This window comes from Nomascus leucogenys, chromosome 1a, assembly GCF_006542625.1.
Source record: "Nomascus leucogenys isolate Asia chromosome 1a, Asia_NLE_v1, whole genome shotgun sequence".
Lineage (NCBI taxonomy): Eukaryota > Metazoa > Chordata > Mammalia > Primates > Hylobatidae > Nomascus > Nomascus leucogenys.
The window spans coordinates 67,821,266-67,847,999 of record NC_044381.1 but is presented as its reverse complement, the minus strand read 5'-3'; the positions used below and the strand labels follow the sequence as shown (position 1 = coordinate 67,847,999).

At 40.4% G+C, this 26,734-nt stretch overlaps 1 protein-coding gene across 7 annotated transcripts in view; it reads left to right on the top strand.

The window, feature by feature from the left end:
• TRIM9 (tripartite motif containing 9) overlaps window positions 1-26,734 on the top strand; it is a 117,208-nt gene that overhangs the window by 65,064 nt on the left and 25,410 nt on the right. For 6 of the 7 annotated variants that reach the window (XR_004029627.1, XM_003267679.3, XM_030810456.1 and 3 more), the window contains exons 2-6: window positions 1,619-1,714; window positions 4,041-4,163; window positions 16,820-16,930; window positions 18,087-18,240; window positions 26,493-26,650. Coding sequence is in view for 6 of the 7 variants with exons in the window: in XM_003267679.3 (XP_003267727.2) it covers window positions 1,619-1,714; window positions 4,041-4,163; window positions 16,820-16,930; window positions 18,087-18,240; window positions 26,493-26,650 (642 nt within the window). In the remaining variant the exon portion in view is untranslated. The remainder of the gene's footprint in view (window positions 1-1,618; window positions 1,715-4,040; window positions 4,164-16,819; window positions 16,931-18,086; window positions 18,241-26,492; window positions 26,651-26,734) is intronic. The other variant, XM_012504483.2, reaches the window with a different exon arrangement.

Sequence of the window (26,734 nt, the reverse complement as noted above, 5' to 3'; positions counted from 1 at the left end):
ACTGGCGGCATTTCTGAATTCAGAATTGTTCCCTCAACTAGCAGGAGCTTTCACATTGATTACTGCATTCAACCCTCACAATAACCCAACTACAAAGTATTACTATTCTTCCCACCTTTTCCATTGGAGTAATTCAGACAAAGGTAACTTTCTCAAGGTCACACTTATAGGGAATAGAGCGAGAATCTGCACCCTTTCAAAGCCTATATTCTTTCTACCATCCCACATTGCCTCAACCAAGCATTTGGTGTGCATATTTTTAGAGAGTTGGTGTCCAACTTTGTATTTAAAAGACAAATATAAGAGAAAAGCATTCACAGCACCAAGAGATATAATTTTAAGGTTCTGTCCTTTTACAGAAAGAAAAGGGTAGATGAATCATTGTGTTGGCAAGGAGAATAGGCTTTAGTTTGCAAAGAAGACAGTGCAGGAAAGGGAGTCTGTCTCTGTACCTGAGGTACGGAAGGGTATATCCAGACTGCTAGGAGGGGAAGGAATTTGTATCAAGTACAGTGATACTTGACATAAATTCCTGCTAGCAACAGAAAACTCCAGAACAGTGACTTAAATAGGAGTTAATTTTTATCGCATAACAAGAAAGCTAGCGGTGAAGGTCTCAGGTGTTGGCTCAGCTGCTCCAAGATGCCGTCAGAACCTGGCTCCTTCCCCTCCCATCCCTCCACCCATACCCTACTGGCCTTCTCCTCATGTGAGCCAGAAGACATCACATCCATCCTAAAGTCAGGAACCACAGGGGAGAGGCTGCATCAATCACAGTGGTTCCGTATCAGCAGAAAAGCAAAAGCTTTCTCAGACCCCTCCAGTCCCCAGCAGACTTCCACTTAGGTCTCGTCCATCAGGATTGTGTACCATGGCCTCCCCAGTGGACGAAGAGGCTGGAAGAGCGAGTACCTACCTGGACACTTTGCCAACTCAGCAGAACTGCCTCCTCATATGGATGGGGTGGTGTGGGAAGAAAGAAAGAGAGTAAGCCTTGGTGTCGGAGGCTAGTGTGGAGAGGACACAAATGTGCTAGGGCAGCAGGGGTGTACTTGGGAGAAGGAAGAGGACACGGATGAGGCAGGAGTGGAATGTCATCCTGCCCTTTGAATTTGTGATTATATTTAAGTGGCCCCAGAGGATCACACCAGTACCTACCCCTTCCTTCATCCTGTTCTTGACTCTCTTTATTCTTTCTGCCCTAATCCCAGACCAATAGCCCTTTGTGCTAAGTAATGTTGGTAAGAATTAGATCATCTGACTCACTATTTTCTTTTGCTTTTTTAGTCCTTAGCAAATAATATGTATTCAATAAATGATTGTTTAATCAATGAAGGAGGAGATGAAGAAATTCTAGGTTGATATCGGCTGGTGAGGGCCTTTGACTGCTGTGGCCAGAAGTGTTCACTGCTTCCAAGGAGAAACTACTCAGGAGCACAGGGAGTTTCAACACCAGAATCTACCTGTACAAATGCCAGCAAAAAGGTCCAACCTCAGACAAGAGGAATCTGAGGAGGTTGATGACTCTTCAGTTTTGAGCCTCGCTGAAAACACCTGTGTGGCCTTGTTGGTGTGTCCTGTGATTACAGCTCCATGGCTTCCTTCTTTGTCTTTGCAGAGCCAGCTCTCCCAGGCGCTGAATGGACTGTCAGACAGGGCCAAAGAAGCCAAGGAGTTTCTGGTACAGCTCCGCAACATGGTCCAGCAGATCCAGGTATGGGTGTTACCTGGGACACAAGGAAACCTACAGGTTAATATGTAACTGTGTGGAGGGAGAGTTTCCTTCTCCTCTTATTTTTGTGTGCTGTGGGAAAATTCCTATTTTGTTGTTGTTGTTGTTGTTCTTTACATACAAACACACATAGAGATCAACTTCAAACATACCCCTTCTTAAGGTAGTTACTTTTTGCCAACAAGCCGGAAACACAGCCTGATTTTCCAACTGGTTCCTGTCTTCCACACTGAGGTCCTAATTCTCTACTACTGAATATTCAGAAAGAGGCCTATTTCTTTGTAAATTCCGGGTCCTTATTGCTGAGTTCGTAAAAACCTGTAGGTTTCCAAAACACCTTGTAGTAATTGTATCATTTAAAGGTAACAGATCACAGTTTTCTCTTCTTTTCTTCCTTCATTTCCTTCCTGCCTTCCTTTTTTTCTTTTTCATTCCTCCCTTGTTCCTTCTTCCTCTTTTTTCTTCCTCCCTTTCTGCCTTTCTTTCTTCCTTTCTTCCTCCCTGACCCACAATAATGCTTCTCCTCTGCTTAGACATTTAAATATTTTTCAACCATGATCCCCTGGCAACTATAATTTCAGATTACTTTATCTAGACACAATGACCAGCGATTCAACCAGCATTTAAGAGCTCATAAATTCTCCACTATACATATATATAGCTGAAGGAGAAAACCCATCAACTGTATAAGACACTAAAATAATGACCCTCTGTACTGTTTAGCATTCTTATGTTTTGAGGTTTGCCTCACAGAAATAACTTTAGTTCTGGCCTCCATTAAATTGACTAAGTTCATATTTAACCACGTCAAGGCAGAAATGGATTTTTAAATGTAAGCCACCCTTTCAAAGAATTACACACTGATTTCTTGCCTTTTTTTTTGGCACACATGCCCATGTTAAACTTTTGATTCCCTAACAGCCTAGCAGTTTTGTATACTTCCTTCTGTTTTCCAAAGCAATACAGTTTATCAATCAGTTCTTTCTTTACTCCGCTAGCATAAAATGTGCAGCCCCAGGCTTGCCTCTGCCCAGGCCTCTTCATCAGAGCAGAGCTTTCTTTCTGCTCTAAATCAGTGACAGAGCTTACAAGGAGAAGGTTTCCCCTCACCCCACCCTCCAATATTACCCTGCATGTGGCATAGAGAGCTCTTAAATGATGTTTTCCAAGGGCCTTCTCTGAGAGTTCAAAAGCAATTGCCGTGAAAGCCAAAATTTAGCATTGCTCAAACAATTACGAACGCATTCCTTATACAAAGACCTTGCATTTGAAAACAATTACTAAGTGCCTACCAGTTGATTATTATATAAAGAGACACAGTTCTTTATGACTTTGGTAACAAATTAAAATTTGTGCCTTAAATAAATTAAAATTGTGCCTTTCTTGCCAGCCCCAAAAGTTTACAGTTTACTCAACTGGGTGGTGTTTTTTAAGTACTACTAATGTATATGTGAGTATTTAGCTTTCCTTTACTGTAAATTACTTTTTTTCAGATTATGAGTTAAGAATCAAAATTGCATATATTACTCATTGAAAGGCTTATCTTTAATAACTGCATATAACTCACTGAAAGAATTGCTTAAAATAAATCTCTATGGCATGTACAGGTTTAAATCAAATAAAAATGTTATATCCAGCATTTAATTTAAACATCATAGGGAAGCTACAATTCATTTAGTATGAAGTTGCCTTTCCCCTGCAAGGTGTTGGGTCATATCTGATTTTTATGGCAGGGTGATCCCTGTTACACACATTGATTGTTTTTATCTGCCTACTATTTGCTTTCCTTAATGAAAGGGGCAAGTAGTTTTACTTACTATTTTCGTATCTTATAAACTTCTGTTCTCATTGGATTATTGTTAATATTGAAGACCAGTGCCATCCTTTTTCTTCTTTATTCCTTTGAATTTAATGATTTCTCCTGCCTCAGCAATGCCCCACTCCCTCCTCATTGCCTTTTTGAATGCCAGCTTCCACCATACATAGCTGGACATATGTGGCCCTCAAAAACATTCATACACAACTCTATGAACTAAAGCTTTGTTTTACTTAATAGAATTCAAATTGTGGAGATGATTTCCTTTTGATAAATTTAAGTGATACATATTTATCCTTTTTAATCCAAATTTAAAGCAAAACATGACCACTGTAGAATAAAGTTTATCCAGTTATTTTTTAAAAATTACCAAATGTGCATTGTGGACAGAGTTCCTTTCCATTCCCTTCAGCAGGATGGGGGAGCTCTGTTTTCTCTAGCAGCCTGGGGCACCCAGCACCTTGCAGTTGAGAAATGTGCTCTATTACACAGGAGAACAGTGTGGAGTTTGAAGCCTGTCTGGTGGCCCAATGTGATGCCCTTATCGATGCCCTCAACAGAAGAAAAGCCCAGCTGCTGGCCCGCGTCAACAAGGAGCATGAGCACAAGCTGAAGGTGAGTGCTGCATCATGGGAAGAGCAGAAAGCCAACAAGCCAGGCTCCCAAGGGGCATGATGGACAGGCTGGGAGAATTCCTTCCCATGGACAGGAGGAGAGGATGCCCACAGCCTTGGGTAGCCAGTGGTCTGGCCAGAAAGGAGCAGACACATCCCTTCATTCACTGCCTACTCCTTCATTTACCCAAATAATGTTTGTTGAGTGACTTTTCTCAGCCAGGAATTGCTATGGACACAGGAATAATAAATAAATCAAAATTCTTGCCTTCATGGGACTTATATTCTATCAAGAGGGATAAATAGTAAGCAAGATAAGTGTCTTCCTCTATTTTATGTTGATATAACAGAATCCCACAGACTGGGTGATTATAAATAGTAGAATTATATTTAGCTCATGGTTCTGAAGGCTGGGAAGTCCAAAAGCATGGGGTTGGTTTCTGGTGAGGGCATTCATGCTGCATCATCCCATGGCAGAAGGCAGAAGGACAGGCGAGCATGGGAAACGAGAGGATAAGGGCCAAACTTCAGCCTTTTATTGGGAGCCCACTCCCATGATAATTAACCCACTCCCAAGATAATAGCATTCATCCATTCATGAAGGCAGGGGCCTCATGTCCTAATCACTCCTTAAAGGCTCCACCTCTTAATACTTTTATAATGGCAATTAAATTTCAACGTGGGTTTTGGAAGAGATATTCAAACCATAGCAATAAGTAAGTAAAATATGGAGTATATTAGTAAAAAGTGCTAAGAAAAATTCTAAAAGTAGGAAAAGAGGATGGTGAGTACTGGGGATGGAGGTGGAAATTTTGGATAGGGTGGCTATACAGAGGCAAAAATGTGTTTTTGAATTGAGAAATAGAATCTGTACTTTCTAGAAAATGAACATGATTTGTCTTAACTTCTCAAGTGAACTTTACAGTTGGAAGCTGTACAGAATTTTGTCATGACATGGTGGAATCAATTGGCTATTAGAATGGGACCCTATTGGCAGGACTGGTCCTCCAGGAGACATCTGATATTCCATCTATCACCCCATTGGTGCAGGGCAACAAGATGTGAGAGGAAGGATGAATGGATGGGAAGAGCAAACCAGAAGGGGTCCAGCAGTAGACAATCAGCTAAGGCCCACACATGTGGCTAGCAGACTTCAGAGTGGCTACTGGTGGGTGGTGGGTATGTGGTGTGCAGTGTTGGTATGGCATTAGGATGAAGGGAGAAATGAGGTCTGATCTTACGCTCATAGTGCTGGGCAGGGGAGCAGGAGGATGGAGGGACATGAAGGTGGCTCAGAAGGAGTCCTGCCCTTATGGAGTTTACAGTTCAATGGAAGAGATAAGCTATACCCACAGCTGACTCCAACACAGGTACAGAGTGGGCTTCCAGGAGAGAGGTGCCCAATGTCATAGAAGTTGTGACAGGGCAAAATTACTTGCAGCTAAAATGGTCACAGAGTGCCTCAAGAGCTGGCACCTGAGCAGTCCAAATTGTAGGAAGTGTGTGTTAATGACCACTTACATTCCTACCTGCGGGAATCGGCAAAGCTGTCAGGGAAGAAGTGGGTGATTAGCACATGTGCACTGTGGTCTTGTTCCATCTGGTTAGGCTTGAGGACCAATGGATGTTTTCTATATCCAGCACCTGCCCTAACATTGCTAAAAAACTGTCACTATAGCCCTTCAATTTGAGCACCCTTCAGAAACCCAAAACTTTTATTGTTATAGCAGTCCTCAAAATAACATTCAAATCACATAGAACTGTATAAAATAAAACCACAAATGTCTTTGGGAAATGAAACTGAACAGTTTTCCCCACTAAATAGTGGACCAACTATTTAAGTACCTAGCCATAACATTTTAACTTTCTTCTTAATGGAAATATCTTTTTTGAAACATTGCAAACACTTCCTGGCACTTTTTAACAGAATATGGTGAACAGTTTGCGACAGTCACATGGTGGTGGTAGGGCAACTCCAGCCTTTCTATATGGGAGAGACATAAAGGCAGCAATCTGGAGGGGAGGGGAAATTTTTTGATGATTGAGAATGCATGATTTATCCCTATCAAAGAATGGCAGAAGGCATGAGAAGCCCCATTGCCCTCCTGCTTAGTGCTGCCTCTGCAGAACAGGACTGTGTGAAAATCAGTTAAGGACTGTGCTGTGGCTGCAGATGTCATTGCCCAGGAATGGCTTTCACGCATTGCTGGGATGCCACATCGCGTGACTATGTCCTCTTCCCTCCTCTGATGGTCCATCTGTACTGCCTAGGCTGCCCCAGCAGGGCATCAGAGACAGCTGCCTGCCCTCATTCCACCCTGCCCAGGCTGGAGTTTCCTGCCCAGACCTCAAAGGACTGCAGAAACCAGAGACAGGTGGTTGGCTGTCCCCCACAGCAGCAAAGCTGTTCTGTCTTCTGTCTTGAGTGATTTGTTTCTCTGCTGTTTTCAGCTGATTATATCTGTCATTGCTTCCAAAAACAGCCACCAGTGCCATTCACACTGTCATGACCACTGATACAGGCCTCCACGGCTCGCTCACTCTCCTTCTCCCCCCCTGCCTTTTCCCTTTCTTGTCACTCTTGTTGCTACTCAGATTTGTGAGAAAAGACTGGCCTTTTATAGACATCACTTGCCAAGCACAGTACTTCTTTCTATCTTTGTTGGCTAACCCATCGCTCACTGTCCTGCAGGGGTAATCTTATGTTCTTCCGCTTCCCTTTGGCTGAGTTCTCTGAGGGCCTGCTTTTTGCTGACAAAGAGAGGAGTTGTGTGTGTATTTTTTGGGCAACTCTCTCTCCTTGAGCAATCCAAAAAACTAGGGACGCTGGAAAGTGAGTGTGCACTTACACAGTCTTTATAATCTACTCATGTCCCTCTCTGAAAGCACTGATTGCTTGAATAGATTTAATAGTTCTGGTTCTGAGGCAAGATGGAACTGAGTGGTAAAGAGCCCAGGTTCTGTGTCACAGGGGCTGGGGTGAGAGGACACACTTTCTTACTTACTAGGTTTCTCATCCTGAGCAAGTCTGTGGCTCAAAAGTTTATTTCATCTGCGTGTAAAATAAGGCTAGCAGTGGTACCTCATAGGGCATTGCAAAGCACTTAGCACAATCTTTAATGTATATTAACTGTTATTGTTGTAATTGAGAGAATGACTGGAAATATGGTTTCATTCAACACCCTGAAGGAGAGTTTCCAGGGGCTTGTTTTCTATGATACCATAATTCATAGCCTAGAATTAGCTCATACACTGGTGTTATTATCCATGAACCTGGGAGATTCTTTAGTGGCATGAATTCGTAATTGATCATTGTATAAAATAGTTCACAAAGTTTGGTTAGCTAAAAAAAAGCAAAAAAGCTTTTGAGACATATGCAGGTGTGGACATGTTTGAGGAAAACTGTTTGAAATGTAAATTATAGTTAATACTACTCTGTGGTTTGATAAAGCGCTGGGAGCCAAATATCTATTTTCAGAACGTGGTGAACTAATGCGAATGTCAGAAAGCCACTGAGGGAAGAAGTGTTTTTGAGCTTCCAAGAAAAATATTACTAACTCATATTTGGAACTACTTGGGCAGTATTCCAACAGTCAGCAGAGCACACTGGACCTCCAGGTTTCTTGTCTTGGTCTGTCCGTTGTGTTAACATCCTTCCCAGGTCTGCTTTAGCTGAAGAAAGCCTTGCATTTCCTATCTGTGCTCCTCACAGGGAATTTATGATGACATTTAAACTAAATTGTGCCGTTAATGAGATCTATGCTTTCTTCAGAACTTTACATATGCCACTTTCTCTTGATAAGCCCAAAGACATACCTGAAAATTATTTTTGTTTGTGTAACATTCACAATTTGACATAACCCTGAAATTATCTTAAATGTGTTCTCTCTATATTTTAGAATGAATTCACACATTGAATAGTAAGAGGAGATATGTATTTTCTTGATTACCTTTGAACTCTAAGATAATCTGAAAGAAAAAAATGTTATAGTTATTCCAAATGATTCTGGGGAAAAATTCTAGTTTTCAGTTTCCATGTGTGGTTGGTAAATTTAACATATCAACAAAATTACTCAGCAAGGATGCTGAGGACTGATGATAAAGCTTACCATGCTATGCAGTCTTCATATTAATATTTACTGAGGACCTCCGTGTGCCAATTCTAGTTATCTGTAGAATGCTTGATTTTGAGGCCTAGTGTAACCTTTGAGTTGTGTTAGAATAATTATCATTTTCACCATTATCTTTGTTATTATTTACCATGTATTGCCTGTTATGATCCCATTATGTTTGCCAAAAATTAATTATATCACATATTAAGAACACAAATTTACATTGCGGATATTATTGGCATATGAACTGCTTACTGCAGCTATTTTGCCATCGTTCTATGATGGGCAAAGAATCCTTTGATTCAGATGAGAGAGAGGAAAGAAAGAAAGAAAGGGGGGAAGGAGGAAGGAAAGAAAGAAGGAAGGAAGGAGGGAAAGGAAGGAAGGAAGGAAGGAAGGAAGGAAGGAAGGAAGGAAGGAAGGCAGGCAGGCAGGCAGGAAGGCAGGCAGGCAGGCAGCCAGGCAATCCCAGCTCACAAAAAAATTAAAAACAATTAGATACTATTTGGCTATAGTCATTACTAGAAAGAAAAACCAACTAATTCAAGCCAAGAACCACCTCAATCCCTGTAAAACTAATGACAAAGAACTCCGTTATTCCATCACAATGAAGACATTTGGAAAAATTAGGCACACTGGAACAACTTGAAGCCTTCAACTGCCCTCAGCAGAAGTCTGTAGAAGCCAATTCTAACTATTTAACCACAATTATGATTGATTACAAGCCCATCATGAATGATGAATTCCTTTCAGAATTTCATTTGGCATATTTTGCAGTCTTCTGCTTCCCACCACTTAGGAGCAAAAATCACGAGAGACTGTACGGGACAGGGTGCCCAGGCTACCCATGGAATCACGAGGAAGCCCCATACACAGCTGGAGTTCCTCTAGGTTAGAAGTCACACCCCTGAACAGCCCCCCACTCACTTTGGCAATGCCAATCAAAGTCAGTCTCAGAGCTTCCTTAGTACTCTTTGCTTCAACCCAGATATGGGTGACACCTCTTACCTCCAGAGGGCACCTAACTCATACTTTGGGGAGATGGAGTAATCCACTATACCTTGCTACACTTCACATGCTACAAAACATCATACTGCTTCACTCTTATTGCAACCCACCTTCAGTGGTAAATGTTCTCCTGTGTGGTTGGGACTGCCCAGTGTGTTTCTCTCTCCCAATGTCTTGAATTTCTTCTTTCATTAACTTCTCTGTACGAGGATACAGTATTCTATACATTAAGAGCATGCTTTGCATATTCCACTCCATGTTTATTGGTAAGGCATTGGTGATATTCACACTTCTAGAATAGAAATTTCACAGCTTTACTGTTAAAAATCTCAAGACTTCCTAAAAACAGGTGTGTGTTATATTTAAAGGCCTAAATGATCCTTTTCTTGATTAAAAACTCAAAGCCTCAGACTTGCCTTTGAAATGATTAGTTGCCAGTGTGGGTAAATTAATAACATTAGTATAGAAGGTGGTATCAAGAGAACGGGGAAAATATTTGCCTTAAACTATGAGGGACAGTGGTGGCATGTGAGAAATTTAAAATACTCTTTCTTAAGTTAAATGCTATAAATTTTAGTGAATGTGACAATGATATGGTAGATAATGTTCTACTCTTGGAAAAAAACAGGAGAATTCTTTATTTTACCAGAAAGATTTAACAGCCAAAGCACTTCACCTTTAACTCACACAGTTAATTCAAAGCATCAGTTGGTCATCATGCTTTAGGACACGACGGGACACATAGAAACTCCCTCCTGATCAAAAGGACCCATGGAGAACAAACACTTCAAGCTTGCATCTTAAAAGTACAGTCAGTCCTCCATATCCGTGGGTTTTGCATCCATGAATTCAACCAACAATGGATTGAAAATATTTGAAAACGAAAGTCTCTCCTGAACATGTACAGACTTTTTTCTTATTATTCCTTAAACCACTGGTCCCCAACCTCTTCAGCACCAGGGACCAGTTTCATGGAAGACAGTTGTCTTCCATGGAGTACAATTGTCTCCTCAGTATCTGTGGGGGATTGATTCCACGATTCCCTGCAGATGCCAAAATCCACAGATGCTCAAATCCTTGATATAAAATGGCATAATATCATTAATGTTATTATGTTATTAGTAATAATTAATATGTTATTAGTAATAATATAATTAATATTATGTTAAAAACAATGTTATTGTGTTATTAATAATATGATGTTTTTATTAATATTATTATTAGAGAGAGCTGCAGGGGGGTGTGGGGGTGGGGGGGAATGGTTCTGGGATGAAACTGTTCCACCTCAGATCATCAGGCATTAGATTCTCATAAAGAGCAAGCAACCTAGATCCCTTGCATGTGCAGTTCACAATAGGGTTCCTGCTCTTATAAGAATCTAATGCCACTGCTGATCTGAAAGGAGGTGGCCCGCCGCTCACCTCCTGCTGTGCGGCCCAGTTCTTAACAGGCCACAGACCAGTGCCAGTCCACGGCCCAGGGGTTGAGGACCCTTGCCCTAAACAATACAATATAATACCTATTTACATTGTATTAGGTATTACAAATAATGTAGAGATGATTTAAAGTATATAAGAGGATGTGCATAGGTAATATGCCAATACCATGCCATTTTATATCAGGGACTTGAGCATCTGTGGATTTTGGCATCCTCAGGGAATCGTGGAATCAATCCCCCACAGATACTGAGGAGACAACTGTACCAGACCTTAAACAAAAAGGATTAAAGGATTACCTTATGCTTAGGGGAAATTGTTTTAAACTATAATGGGAAGGCATAGCTTATATTTAAGAAAGAACTTTTTGAAATAGTAGAGAAAGAATGTTAGTGTTTACTTAGTGTTCATTAGTGATATCCCATCAAAACCTATGATGAGAGTACTATAGGAAAAAGCATTGGCCAGGTGTGGTGGCCAGCATTGGCCAGGTGTGGTGGCTCACGCCTGTATTCCCAACGCTTTGGGGGGCCACGGCAGGAGGATCACTTGACACCAAGAGCAGCCTGGGTGACATGGCAAAACCCCGTCTCTACCAAAAATATACACATTAGCCAGGTGGGGTGGCATGTGCCTGTAGTCCCAGCTACTAGGGAGGCTGAGGTGGGAGGATCACTTGAGCCCAGGAGGTTGAGGCTGTGGTAAACTGTGAGTGCGCTGTTGCACTCCAGCCTGGGTGACAGAGGGAGACCCTATCTCAAAAAATAATAATAAAAAAAAAAACAGAAAAGAAAAGAAAGAAAAAAGCATTTATTTAAAAAGGATAAATAAAGAAAAATTTTAAAAGAACCACATGTAAAATGGAGAGGTAAATGGAGGTGGGGGAAGGTGTCAAGGTCATGGTTGGGTTAAGAATGAAATTCCCCTTAATTAACCTCAGGTCTTGCTTCTGGTTGTGTCACATGAACTGCCTGGAGGAAGGAGATTGGTCTGTTAGTGATGGGAGTGTAATTGTGGACAGGCAGGACAAAATTTTACCTGTGTATTGTGTACTCTCTCCTGGGCTGCTCTGTGCTACTGACAATGTCTGAGAATTCAAAGGGACACAACAGTCCTTCAGACTCTCCTTTAACAAATAGATATCAGTGTCATATCCTGACCCAAGAAATGACCTTCATAAATTTGCCACTTAACAAAATAAAACTGTTCAAATGGTCAATAGACACTTGCCATCCAGAACAGATGGTGGCTCCGCTGATAAAATTTTAAAAGCCTTCTCTGAAACTGTGGACTACAGATTAATTCACTGTCCTGTGGGAGCTGGTTTAGGCTTTAGTGCAGATGAAAGCAGGAAGACTGTTCTCCTAGGCCCTATTTGTGTCATTCCTGCAACTTGTTCTGTCCCTGAGAAAAGGACCTCTTGAATTCAGCCCGCTGCACACATGATGCCAAGGGGTTCTCTGGCATGTCAGAGCCAAAGCACAGAAATGTGTCATTCAAAGACAACAGTGAGGTGGCCTGGCTTCCAGGAATCATTTTCTATGAAAAACTCAATGTAGAAATAAATGATCACAAAATATGGTATGAGTAACGCAGGTTGAAGAAGGTAGCAAGTAAGAGAGTTGATAAAGACAACTAGAGAGAAAGTATTTATCCTCTTGAAAGATCTGATTTAAGATAATCTGCCTGATTTCTATAATGTGGGAAATCTTGCTAAATTAATTCAGAAACTCTAAGTTAATTACAGGGCACCCAAAATGCTTCTTTGGGAACCCCATAGTTTAATTTTTAGCAGTGATTTTATCACAGGCTTTTGTGATCATTGTGAATGGTTCATTAAAATGTAAAAAGGTGGACCAAAATCAACTGTAGCAAGAGTGAGGGGTTGAGAGCCAGGAACTCAAGAATATTGAGTCCTTCCAAGGAGCTTGAGTCATAGAATGCAGGAGCCAATGACAAACCCCTGCTGAAACTCACCGGCTCTTTGGCAATGCAACAATTAAGCTTCTTAAGAGTCAGCAGAGAGCCCCAGCACTCAGATAGCTCCTTCAGCACCCAATAAACCATGCTCGATAAGGAAATTCATAGAAGCAAACGTGGAATTTTATGAGGACTGAGTAATGTATTTATTTCAGTACATGAATGCATCATTGAACTGAATCCTCTGGAAAGGAAACACAACAATTCAGTCTATTTTATCTCAAAAGCAGACTGACTCTGGGTTATAGTGCTCAGATTCGATCTGTCCTTGTTAGTCAGACTTCCAGGGCAGTAGTCAAGAGCAGATGTCATTTGGATAATGAAATGATGATTTGAATGAATGAAATGAATGAAATGAAATGATGACTCTGCTACCTAGCAGCACCAATACACTGGCTACCAAAATATAAAAATGTCATCCTGGAAACAAGTTAGTTCAGCCTCATACAGCAGAGGGGAAGAGCATATTAGCTGTAGGTCACCTCTCTTTAATTTTTAAGTGTTTTACTTGTGGGGTTTTCCTCCCCAAGAAATGGAAGCCTAACCTTCCTGTTATTTTCTGAATAAAAAATAAAAGAATTTGTATTCATTGAGCCCAGACCAACATATGATGGTGGTGATTGTCAGGCATACTGGATGTCAGAAGAAAATAAATGAACCAGTGAATTTTAAATTTGATCCCCCCAAAACTCACAAAAATAATCTTTCCATCAAAGTTAGTTCCTTTCACCAGTGACAATAAAGAGATTTTAAATCCTACATTTTAGTTTACTTTTTAATTATTATTAAAAGTTAAAAAGCAGTAACAAATCATCTATCAGAAAATTGGGCGATGTAAATAAACAATCTTGAAAAAGAAGGACAAATTTGAAGTTCTTACATTTCCTAACTTCAAAACTTATTATAAAGCTACAATAATCAAAATAGTGGATACTGGCATAAAGACAGATATATAGACCACTGTAATAGAATAGAATCCAGAAATAAACTCTTACATACTCGCTCAAATGATTTTTCACAAGGTGCCAAGACTATCCAATGGGAAAAAGCCAGGGTTTTCGATAAGTGGTGTGGGGAAAATTGGATATCCACATGCAAAAAAAAAAAAAAAAAAATGAAGTTAGACACTTACCTAACTCCATATCCAAAAATGACCTCATAATAGATCAAAGAACTAAATACAAAACCTAAAACTATAAACTCCTGGGAGAAAACACAGGGGGAAACCTTTGGGACACTGGAATTGGCAATGATTTCTCAGACATGACACCAAAAGCAAAGGAAACAAAAGAAAATATAGGTAAGTTGGAGATATTTATGTCTCAAAGGACACAAGGAGTGAAAAGGCAACCCACGCAACAATATGAAATATTTGAAAATCATATATCTGATAAGAGTTTGATATCCAGAATATATAAAGAACTCCTACAACTCAACAACAACAACACCCAATTTTAAAAATGGGCAAAGACCTGATTAGCAGTGAGGCTACACAAACGGCCAATAAACATTAAAAGATGCTCAGCATCACCAGTCATTAGGGAAATGCAAATCAAAACCACAATGAGATACCACTTTTTTCTTTTTTTTTTTTTTTTTTGAGACGGAGTCTCGCTTTGTCGCCCAGGCTGGAGTGCAGTGGTGCGATCTCAGCTCACTGCAAGCTCCGCCTCCCAGGTTCACGCCATTCTCCTGCCTCAGCCTCCTGAGTAGCTGGGACTACAGGCGCCCGCTACTACACCCGGCTAATTTTTTGTAATTTTTAGTAGAGACCGGGTTTCACTGTGTTAGCCAGGATGGTCTTGATCTCCTGACCTCGTGATCCGCCCGCCTCGGCCCCCCGGAATGCTGGGATTACAGGCGTGAACCACAGCGCCCGGCCGAGATACCACTTTATACATTTACGTTGGCTATATTTTTAAAAATCAGAAAACAGTAAGTGTGGATGAGGATGTGGAAAAATTGGAACCCTTGTGCATTACTGTGGGAACGTAAAATGGTACAGCTGCCGTGGAAAACAGTATGGTGATTCCTCAAAAAATTAAGCATAGCATTACCACATGATCCAGCAACTCCACCTCTGGGTATAATACCCCAAAGAAGTGAAAGCAGAGACTTACAAAGATATTTGTACACTCGTGTTTATAATCGCTTTATTTACAGTAGCCAAAAGTATTCATCAATGGGTGAATGGATAAACAAAATGTGGTATACATACATCGGAGTATTATTTGCTCTTAAGATGAAAATTTTGACACATGCTACAACATGGTTGAATCTCAAAGACATTATGCTAAGTGAAATAAGCCAGTCACAAAAGGACAAATATTATATGATTGCACTTATGTAAGAGGTTCTTAGCATAGTGAAATTCATAGAGAAAGGAAGTAGAATGGTGGCTGCCAGGGGCTGGGAGGAAGGGGAAATGGGGATGTTGTTTAATGGGTGTAAAGTTCTGGAGCTGGATGGTGGTGATAGTTGCACAACAGTGTGAAAGTACTTAATGCTACGGAATTACAACTTGAAAATGGTTACAGTGAAAAATGTCATGCTGTGTATATTTTGCCACAATAAAACATTAGGAACAAAAAAATCAGAAATAATGAATGAATGAGTTGTCAAAATATTAGATAGAAATTAAATGCCCAATAATAAAAGAACAGAAATGATTAAGCAAATTAAGATTACCCACTCAATGGGATATTTTTGTAACCATTGATGGTGGCAACATGAAAAATGCCTGTGATACAGTATTAAGTTGGAGGAAAGGGAAGGTAAAATTGTCATATACAATGAATGCAATGATAAATAAGCCTGGTTCCAGAGAAAAACTAAAAAGAAATGTCAAAGTACTTTAAAAATTTACATTAGAATGATAAGAGTATTTGCTTTTTCTCATCTATTTCCTGTTTGTTTTGGAAAGTGGATGAAATAATATTTAATGGAAAATAAATTTATAGCCAAAAATGAAAAGAAGGAACAAGGAATATTTTAAAATAATTATTATTAGATTCTCTTCCGTAAAATCCAAAATACTAGATTTTTTTAGACTTTTGCAAAGTAGTATAAATATTGAGGATGTGAGTAGTTATGGTTCCTGGAAAATCCTTCTTCAGTTTTACGCTTCAAAAACCATTCAAAGATAGGTGCAGTGTAGTCCCAGCTACTTGGAGACTGAGGTAGGAGGATTGCTTGAGCCCAGGAATTCAAGACCAGCTTGGGCAACATGGGAGGACCCCATCTTTGGAAATAAAAAAATATATAGGCATTCAAGATTTGGGTTACTGAGCAGAGGACACATATGACAAATGCCTCTGAAGAAAAAACTTTTCAAGGAATGTCATGCATTCATCACCGAGCACAGACAGCTTCTTAGAAGCAGAAACCGCTTGCTCAGAGAGATGCCTACTTAGGTTAAAGCAGACTCACAGCTTGGCAAATGAGCAGCCTTTACAACGGCCCTCCAAATGAGGCAGTGGTTTCAGTGGGTTTTTCTTAAAAGTTAATTCTGCATCCGTCTTCTTTCTTCAGCTTGTCGTTAGCTCATTACCTCTCCCAAGCTCCACCTCGGCCCTCCAGGTCCCCTATCATCCACGCAAGGAAAAAGATGCAGAACAATTGACCGTGGGGCTGTGCGGAGGGGCAGGAAGGGAAAGGAACTGGGTTCAGATGGTGATGTCTGCTCTTTAAAAGTAAAGTAGAGGGCACTGAAGGTGGACAGTGTCACCAAGCACAGCTGCAGCCACATCTTGGGGAGCTATACCTCCTCCACAGACCCCCAGCAAACATCGCTCTGCAGAGTCAGCTTCACAGAAAAGTGCAGGGCAAGGGGACCTTTGGAAGGTGCTCATTGATGCGCCAAGGCCATCAGATCTAGGGTTCCAAAATCTACCTGCCTTCCCTTCTGATGGGTCCTGTTACCAATTTCCTTTGATAATCTTATCCCATCTGTCTTCCAGAGCCCTTATCCCCAGCAGACACTGCCAGAAAATACTCTCATAAATTTAGTTCCATTCCAGGATGGAATGGATTCTGGTTTGAAGAAGCTTTCCAATGGTCCAGTTTGCTTCTCTTCTACCCTCTGCCATCTTGGACCATTCTGTTGTATTTTTTAATCCTAGGTGGTTCGAGATCAGATCTCTCACTGCACAGTGAAATTGCGCCAGACCACAGGTCTCATGGAGTACTGCTTGGAGGTGATTAAGGAAAATGATCCTAGTGGCTTTTTGCAGGTAAGAGTTAACTAGTTTCTGCGTCAGATTCTAAATGTCCCATAGGACATAGTCTAGGATGCTTAAGTCAGACTTCCAACAGCCCTGGGTGGGCCTGGGTCCCTCAACAACAGAACCTACCTCACACTGCAGTGTACATGGAAGTAAGTGCCGGCTAAATAAACTCCACTGACTTCCCGGAAGTCTCTGCCACCATGTACTACAAGTCTGAGAGGTGCATGGGCTTTTTTCTTTTTCTTTTTTCTTTTTTTTTTTTTTTGCTTCTTTTTCTTCTTGTGTTTAGTCATGAAAACATAATTCTCTGCAAGTTCTTTCAAAGTGGAGTTATTGCCGTGCCCAAGAATTTGGTCCTTATTCATTAATATCTCTTGGACAGTTTTGTCAGATGTCTACGTGTCTAAGTTTGTTAAGATGTCTACCTTCTTGACACCTTCTACTGGCCAGAAAGTCAGTGATTTCTCAAATGCAGAGATTTCTCATTCTTCAGTGTTAATTGTTTTAGTGAGACGCTATGGTATAAGCTGGATTTTACTTAAGCTTTGATCCCAATGATAAGGAACCTTTTGTTAAGGAACATGTAGATCTCTTGCAAGTCACACTCTACTAAACTGGCCAAGAGTGACAGAAAGAGATTGAATATAAGAAGTGAAAGAGCTTTCTACCAAAGAATACAGTGATAATCACATGAAGTTGATGTGCTTAAACTGTGAGAAATTCCATGTTCACCCTCACTAAACTATTTTATGAAACTCATTTCCAAGTCTTGATAGGATACCCACACTTTAAATTAGAAGGGTTGAGCTATTGATTCTAATAGAAATTAACTAGTTTCCAACATATCATCCTTTAAAGTTGTTGGCATTCAGTAAATCTGTCATAAATAGCATGATCATATATTCAGATTTGTCTAATAAATCAGTTAACACCTGCTAATTATTTATAGTGCCCCCCGACTCACAAAAGTGTTCAGATTTGCTTGATAAATTATGAGTCACCCTAGTCCTAATGGGGTGTTCCTCACCAACAGCACTGAGGCAGTCAGGGTATGAGTCCTCAAGGCAGTTTGGGAGTAATGCTCCTGGAGAGCCAAGGGGCAGTGTTGTGTTTCAAGTGTGGTGGTGTTTTTCTTAGGCTGTGGTCTTCTTTATCTGATTAGATTTCTGACGCCCTCATAAGGAGAGTGCACCTGACTGAGGATCAGTGGGGTAAAGGCACACTCACTCCAAGGATGACCACAGACTTTGACTTGAGTCTGGACAACAGCCCTCTGCTGCAATCCATCCACCAGCTCGACTTCGTGCAAGTGAAAGGTATGTCCTTGCATCCCCCAAGTCAGAGAGCAACATCCTGAGTGGATGCTGGTGCTTGAAGCAGGATCAGTACCCCTTTGGCTAATGTTACAAGAATCTGGAGTGGCTCCTAACTTATGTAATGAAAATGTATCCTTATAAATGTGTGACCTACCTTTCAGCAAGCTGGATAAATTCAGGTCAACTCAATGCTTGCCTTTTTGAGAGTCTTAGAGATTTCAAGTGCTCAGCACCGGAGAACAGCTGATAGGAAAAGAGGAAAGCAGAGAGAGAAAGAGATCATCACAATACATAAATAAAATCTTGGTACAGAAAGGAATCCAGAAATATTGATATAAATCAGGGGAGTCCAGAATTGAAATGACTGCTTCCACATGGATAGAGATAATAAGCAAACGGTTGAGCATGGATCAGTGGGAATTTGAGAGGATCACAGTTGGCCTGCCAATACTGGCAGAAAAATGCAAGCCTGGAAGGAAAATGGAAATTTGATATAAACTTTAAAATTTGATTATGTGATTAAGGGATATGGCAAGGTCTCTTTGAGATTTTGGGTGGGGGCTAAAAATATTTTAAGGAAAACAACTCTTTCAAAGAAAAATAACAACTCAAGCCAACCATGCAACAACATTTTTATGGCAGTGTAATACCCATTTGAAAAATATTTCTTTTTAACTGTTTGTTTTGAAATACACAAGAAGTGACAAAAATAGTAAGAAGTTTTGTTCATCCTCTACCCAGCTTCCCTTGATGGTTACATCTTGTAGCTATAATATAATAGCAAAACCAGGAAGTTGATACTTAACAGTGTGTGTGTATAGTTCTATGCCACCTTATCCTATGTACAGATTCCTATAATCACCACTGCATCGGGATACAGAACGAAGATCTCCCTCCTGCCACCCCTTTAAAGTCATAGCCCTCCCCTCCACCAACTGTAATCTCTGGAAACCCCTAATCTTTTCTCCATCTCTATAGTTTTGTCATTTGCTGATTTTTTAAATTGAAATTGATTTGATCTTTGCAACTCCTGATTTAAGCATCCATATAGTAAATGACTCTTAGCATTCAGTGCTTTAAAAGGTTTGTTTCTTAAGAAAAATCTACCTGCATCCTTTTATCAAAGAGAGATTATATAAGCCAGTAAGTTGTAGGGCTGTCTACTTAGGGTCCACATGATGCAGTTAAGTGCGTTCCTGTACTTGGTACGTGTATGTCTCTCAGCCTTTTAATGGATTTTTGCTCTCTTTTATTTTCAACTTTCTCCTTTTTTTGTTGGTTTAATATGTGTTGCTTTGGGAAGATGCCTTCATAAATTTTTGAAGTAGTGTATAGATTGGAAATAAGTATACTTTGTTACAGTAAGAAAAATGTTTAGCATTTATTGAGTGCTAACCAAACCAGACATTCTCCGAAGTGTTTTACGTATAACTCATTTTATTCTTGTAACCCTAGTAGACAGTTGAAGAAACTGGGGCACAGGAAGACTGGGTTACTTGCCTGAGCTCACACAGCTAGTGAGTGGCAAGGCCAGGATTCAAAGTCATAGAGCATGGCTAGAGAACCAACTCCTACAACTTCTAGTTTGTGCTGTAAAGTTGGTGCCACACTGAGCCACTTCTTCAAGGAATAAGTGAAGTAATCTCTTAATATTAACAAATCTACATTTTTGTTGCAGAAATTCTTTCTTGCTGTTTAAAAAAATATTTTTAATACCAATGTGGTAGCCTGTAAAATAAACCCATGCTTAATAAAATATAGAGCCCCAGATATATCCCCCTGGATCAGCCTCTCTCTGTTCCCAATTCTTTCAATGAGATAAAAATCACTGAAGGGTATATCACAAGTAGCTTAAAGGAAAAAATATGTCACAAAAGAGCAATAGAAAGGCTTTTGGTGAAAGAGGAAAAAATGAGCTAACCCAATTAGCCTTGGTGAGGGGGCAGGAGGAGGAGGCAGTTAGAGGGTAAAATCCTCAGGGTTTTGAAATGCTTTAATCATCTGTCAGAATCCTCTCCTCCCCCATTCATTGCCCTCCTGAGTCATGTCCATCTGCCCACGGTGGAGTCCAGGCCAGTTGGCAGGATGGTAAAGATTGAGCTGGAGTGAACAGGCCCTTCAGTGGGTATGGGAACTGTGAGTTCATGCTCTCTGCATCACAGACCACATTTCTAAAGCACTGTCACTTGGCCACTTAGGACTGCACACAAAAGCAAGAGGGACAAGGCTGTTTGTCCAGTCTGTTCAAGTCTGCACACACAGCAGAGAATACCAAGTATTCTCAGGGCCAAAACGCAGAACCCTCTCCTAGCACAAATCCATCTGAAACCACACAAAAACCAGAACAATGATTCATGAAGTTAACCTAACAGGCCATTTGGTATAATACTGGGTTATAGTCTTCCATTTTCATTTTCTTTTTTAACACTTTGTCTAATTTAATTTACTTCTGATTATTATCACTCTGCCTGGTTAATTTATATGCTTTGCTTTGTGCTCATTGAGTTTAATTAATTCAGTGAGAGCCTAGCCTTCTTTAGAATCTGAATAATTTTCATCTGTCAGATGCTTGCGGTGGAAAGAAAAAGCCAAAGGTCATGACACAATAGAACTTGATTGGCTGGAGTTCAGACTTCTACTGGCCTCTGTAATATCTGTTAATATATACACAACTCTTCCTGTGTGGTGTTAATCTTTTCAATTTTTAAAGATATTCTTAGTTTAATAAACTGCACTTTCACAACTTGTCAGTAAAAAATATGTCAAGAAACTGCACCTCAAAGAAAGAAATAGCATTTGGAGTGGTGTTAAAGTAATCCATCCATTGTGAAACTAACAATACATGTAATTCAATATGTATTTTCTAATTGTGCTAAGTTGATTACAGGAGGAAGTTAAAATATTTTCAAATTTACTTAAAGTGTGCATTTAAAGTACTGACTCAAAATCATAACTAAAATATCTGTTTACTTCTTGACTCAGAATTTTATCAAACATCTCTGGTTTCAAAAGCTCATCATAGATGCCATTGTTGTTGCCGTTGTTTTTGTTGTTGTTGATAACAAAGAAAGTAGGTTTGCAGTTGGCTTTTACATATTTACACTCAGACCAGCTGCTATTCAGCAAGAATGCACTATCTAAAGTTTTACTCTCTTATTAGCTAAGGATTTAACTGGCCTGTTCTGATTCCACACCACCCTCAAGCAATGGAGATCAATTTGGAGAAGGCTGGTACCTTTTTTCAAATATCCCTAAATTGTAATGGCACGTTTTCTGGTTGTATTTTGATTAGAAAATCATCTTACCCTCTTTCCAGAATACTGGAAGTGGCGTTTGATCTTTCAGACTTTTCTTTTATAGAAAACAACATATTAAGCTTTGTCTTCTATTTTTATTAGAGAGTAATTAAAAAATGTTTTCCACTTAATTCTAAGATTCTATAATCAGCTCTTTTCCAGGTCATAGGAAGGAAATTTTAAGTCTTTTCCTAGTCAGCCAAGGGCTTTACTGTTTGGTTGAGAATAGATTTCAGATACCTACTTCCTCCCCCAATAAATATTAACCCAGAATTGTCTAAGTGCACAAAGAATCCCAAGATTCATGAGTCATGGTACTGAAACGAAATGCCAGTTTGTTCATTCTGAACTAGGACGAAGCAATGACCTAACAGTTCACCAAGCCTTTTTAGCACGTAGACCATTAGCTCTTAATCCCTTTAAGTGCCTCTACTCACCTAAGAGTGTATTTATTTTTATTGACTCAAGTTGAATATAAGAGCCCTGAGTATGCACCAAGGTCATGGGCAAGGACAGTGTGATCTGAATAAAGTCTATAAATCACAGGGGGAAAGCTGCCAGAGGGTTAGCGGGGATGGAATGAGCACACACACTTGCATGTAATCTGTTCACGCTGATAGCCTGAAACGCATGGACTCAAAACATGCATTCAGGGTTATCTTTAACAGTGTACTGGTAATAGCTTTCCAGAAACAGCCTGTAGTTCTGCTAAAGTCTAAACTTTCCTCAGATGCCATTTGTATTGTTCAGCCACCATAAAGGGGAATGACAGTCTACAAATGAGCCTTCAGAGAAGATAATGCAGTAAAATTGCATTCCCAGCCACCATAGTTGTGAAGGTAGAATCTTTATTTGGGGAATCTTTATTGTTCACATTATAGGAAACAGAAAGAAACTTGGGGAATTAGACGTGGAGACTTTCCTCCAGTACACTATTTCTAAACACCGGACTGGAGAGGGGCAGTATGATGCAGTGCTAAGCACACAGCCTCTGGGGCCAGGCTGCTTGGCTTCAGATGCCAGTCCTGCCACTTACTAGCTGTAAAACCTTACTGTGTTTCCATTTCCTCAGCTGCACAATAAAGATAATAGCAATACCTTCTTTGTAGGATTGTTGTGAAAATTAAATGAGTGAATACCTGTAAACCTCTCACCACACTGTCTGGCATTCAGTAAAGTGCTTGAAAGCATCCCTTATGATTAGTGTTCCCTGTTGAGGTTGGGAGCCCAGCTTCTCTTCCCACTTGTCCCTGCCACACTCTTGTGTACTTTCACAGAGGAATTCTGGATGGTTGTGAGTGTTCACAATCTGAAAGATTAGTGAAAAAAAAATTAAACAAATAAAACGTGAGATATAATTTGAAATAGAGTGGCCTTAAAAAGGGAAGACATTTGAAAACATTGGTATAAGAAGCTGCTACTGGAAAATTTAATTTTGAACCACAGCTCCACCAGACCTCTTCAAGGAAGTCAGTGAGAATAGCTGCCCCTTGTATTTTAAGAGAAGGATTTTTAGCCTAAAGCTTGATTTTACAGGCTAAAAGAAGGATAAATGCTAGAACCCTGATCAGGTCAGGGGAAATTCATTCTTAAGGAAAAAACAAAAGCTGCCCCAGAATGATCATGAAAGTGTAAAAATCAAGATAGCTATGACAGCCCCAATAACAGGAGTTTCAGTAAAATACAATACTCTTCCTTAGATTTCGGTCCAGAAACTGTAATGCTATCCTTTTCCAAACCATAAAAGATAGATTAATTGGAAAGTACTTTGGATTTCTAGTAGACATTTATTTTGTGCCTAATGAAGTTAAATAGGATAACATAACACCCACTATAAAATATATTTTTCTAGAATGTCAGCCTGAGTCTCTGCTAATGAGGCTGTAATTTTGGCACATTTACCTTTTATATACAACATCACTGGGGGTAAATAAGGAAAAGGGAAAACTAATTCTCAGCACATGGAGGAATAGATTTAGACAGATGCAAATATCTCTGGGTTCGTTCTTTTTTTTTTCCTCTCCACTCCCTTTGACTTTTTGTCCATTTGCTAATTTGTCTAAATCTGGGACAATATCAAAATCTGAAGATTATTGAGAGTCTAGCCTTTTTTTTATCCTTTTGGTCTTTTAAACTGTATCCACCAAGGACTTATAAATTAAGTTCTGATGTTTTAATTACACATGACATCATGTATTTCAGTTACTCTTTTAATTATACCTATGTCTACACAGGTACATTTGAGTTTCTTATCAGAGACATTGTAAGCATTTGCATGATTTAAGTTGAAACCATCTGTGATCTTATTCTTTGATTTTTGTAATTGATGAAATGTAGACTTGCCTGAAACATGAACAAAGGAAGAAAGAAAGACTAATATGGAGCTAATGAAATAAGAGCATAAGGAATTGTCTCATGGTGAGCGCTAACTAATAAGGACAGTTAAGAATAAATACCCCCCGAGGGGAATCATTCATGTCTCTACAAGCCCTTTGAAGAATGGTTTCCCTAAACCTATTATATTTATCTTCCATAGTAAATATGTTGAAAATGTATTTTAATAAAGAAAACATATTTAAAATAAAAAGGAAAGTCCCTAGTAGTTAAAATGACCTAAAGTTAATCCTGCAATTACAACTCCTGGGTCATGCCTATTTATGTTTAGATACTCTCATTAGAAGGCATTATGTCTTCTGTGTCCTTCTCTTTCCAACCAGTCCTGTAGTTTATTTAGTGAGCAAGACAATGAATTTATTTCCTTTCCGGGATTTCTGGGGCTTCTGAGCCTGCAGTATCTGTAGCTCTTTGATAAGATTTCATCCAAACGTTGTGCCGTTGAAGTTTAAAACATGATTTCTTCTCCTAAACCAATTGCCTGCAGTTTTAACAGGCACTAATTTTGATTTAGCTATGTTTGATTTAGTAGCTCAGACATGGTTTTATTGTAATGTCTCACAGTCTTTTCTTAAGTATAAGATAATTGACCGGATTCACCTTCTCATTTCTTACGCTACGGTCACTGCTTTTGTTTTCTAGGTTATCTACCATAGAACCTGTTTTCTAAACTGCTGTAAAATTAAACACTGTTTTGGTTGAGATGACTGACAAGGCATAGATTTAATTCAGTGCACACGACACAGAGTCCAATTTTGGTACAGCATACCAGGTGTTCCATGATGAACATTTGTTCATCTAAATGTCCCTGGATATGGTCCAAGCTGTTCTCTCCTGTTATTAAAGTGCTAAAGTAATAATAGTAATAAATCAATGCTTTGGTGCTGAAAAAAAATTTTTAAGCAGCTGTCAAAAACATGGTTCCCGGCCGGGCACGATGGCTCACACTTGTAATCCCAGCACTTTGGGAGGCCGAGGCAGGTGGATCACGAGGTCAGGAGATCGACACCATCTTGGCTAACATGGTGAAACCCCGTCTGTACTAAAAATACCAAAAAGAAAAAAAAAAAAAGAAAACATCAGCCAGGCATGGTGGCGGGCGCCTGTAGTCCCAGCTACTCAGGAGGCTGAGGCAGGAGAATGGCATGAACCCGGGAGGTGGAGCTTGCAGTGAGCCGAGATCACGCCACTGCACTCCAGCCTGGGCAACAGAGCGAGACTCCGTCTCAAAAAAAAGAAAAACACACACACATACACACACACACAGACACACACACACAAAACCATGGTTCCCAACTACATATATTAAGTTTATATGTGAAGAACTGGGATTCTTCAGTAACTAATATTTCTTTGGTTTTTTTGTTTGTTTGTTTGTTTGTTTGTTTGTTTTTGAGACAGAGTCTCGCTCTGTCGCCCAGGCTGGAGTGCAGTGGCGCAATCTCGGCCCACTGCAAGCTCCACCTCCCGGGTTCACGCCATTCTCCTGCCTCAGCCTCTCTGAGTAGCTGGGACTACAGGCGCCCGCCACCACGCCCGGCTAATTTTTTTTGTATTTTTAGTAGAGACGGGGTTTCACCGTGGTCTCGATCTCCTGACCTCGTGACCCGCCTGCCTCAGCCTCCCAAAGTGCTGGGATTACAAGCGTGAGCCACCGCGCCCGGCCAGTAACTAATATTTCTATGTGTGCCTGAAGGCTCAACTAATTTGCAGTTTAAGTGCTAGAAAAGAGTCACAGTATAAAATGTGGAGGGTGGTGTTATGACTCGTAACAGCATGGCAGACTCTCACGCAGCTGCAAAGACATCTTGAGCCTCCTTGTCATGCTCCAGGCCCCTAGTCCACGTACCAGGCTCACAGTGGGTGTTCTATACCTGAAAATGAGTAGACTTGACCTAGTGCTGTTTTCGAGGTATAGCTACCTTGAGAGAATGACGTCAGGTTCCTCGGAAGTTTTGAAACGGAGAGATCACTGTGATCTCACTTGGATCCAAATTTTCAAAAATCCACTGTTGTAGCTACTTATGTGCACAAGACCTGGAGTAGAATCACTGGTTTTTAAAAAATGATGGAATATTGGAAATGTAGTGGTTTCAGAGCTATTTCTCAGAATAGGCAGTCTCTGGTTTATTAACTTAGGTTTAAATCTCAGAATAAGTTTTATGATAAAATTATTAGCACAGCTTCAGGCACGTTATGAGTTAAATAGGCTTTAGTGGGTTGGACTGGAAGCCCAGCCTCCATGTAAAACATTTCCTTTAGGGATAATGTCTTCAATGCTCAAGGGGATGAGAACAGAGCAGTTCTGTGCATCTGCCTGTCTCCCCTCCAACAGCCACAATGAAGGTGGGAAGGGCCACTGTGCGCTTAGAAAATGGCCTCACAGCAAATCAGGAGCCAGTCTGACTCCTGGGGACTCTGTGAAGGATCCTATTCAGTTCCCTTGTGCACCCCATTCTGCCTACTTCTAACTACGTGTTTATCGGGGGGATGCTTGTCATTCTAAGATACTGGAATATCTGCAGCTTAACAGAAGCCAGAGTTACACTAATTTCTGTTTAGCTTCCTCCCCAGTCCCAGCAACCCCTATACTACAGCTGGAGGAATGCTGTACCCACAACAACAGCGCTACGTTGTCCTGGAAACAGCCACCTCTGTCCACGGTGCCCGCCGATGGATACATTCTGGAGCTGGATGATGGCAACGGTGGTCAGTTCCGGGTCAGTAGAGAGCCCACTACGTACTTGTTAACCCAAAGCAGTGACTCTGTCAGAGGACCTGCCGGGGAGTCTCAGGGCTGGCTT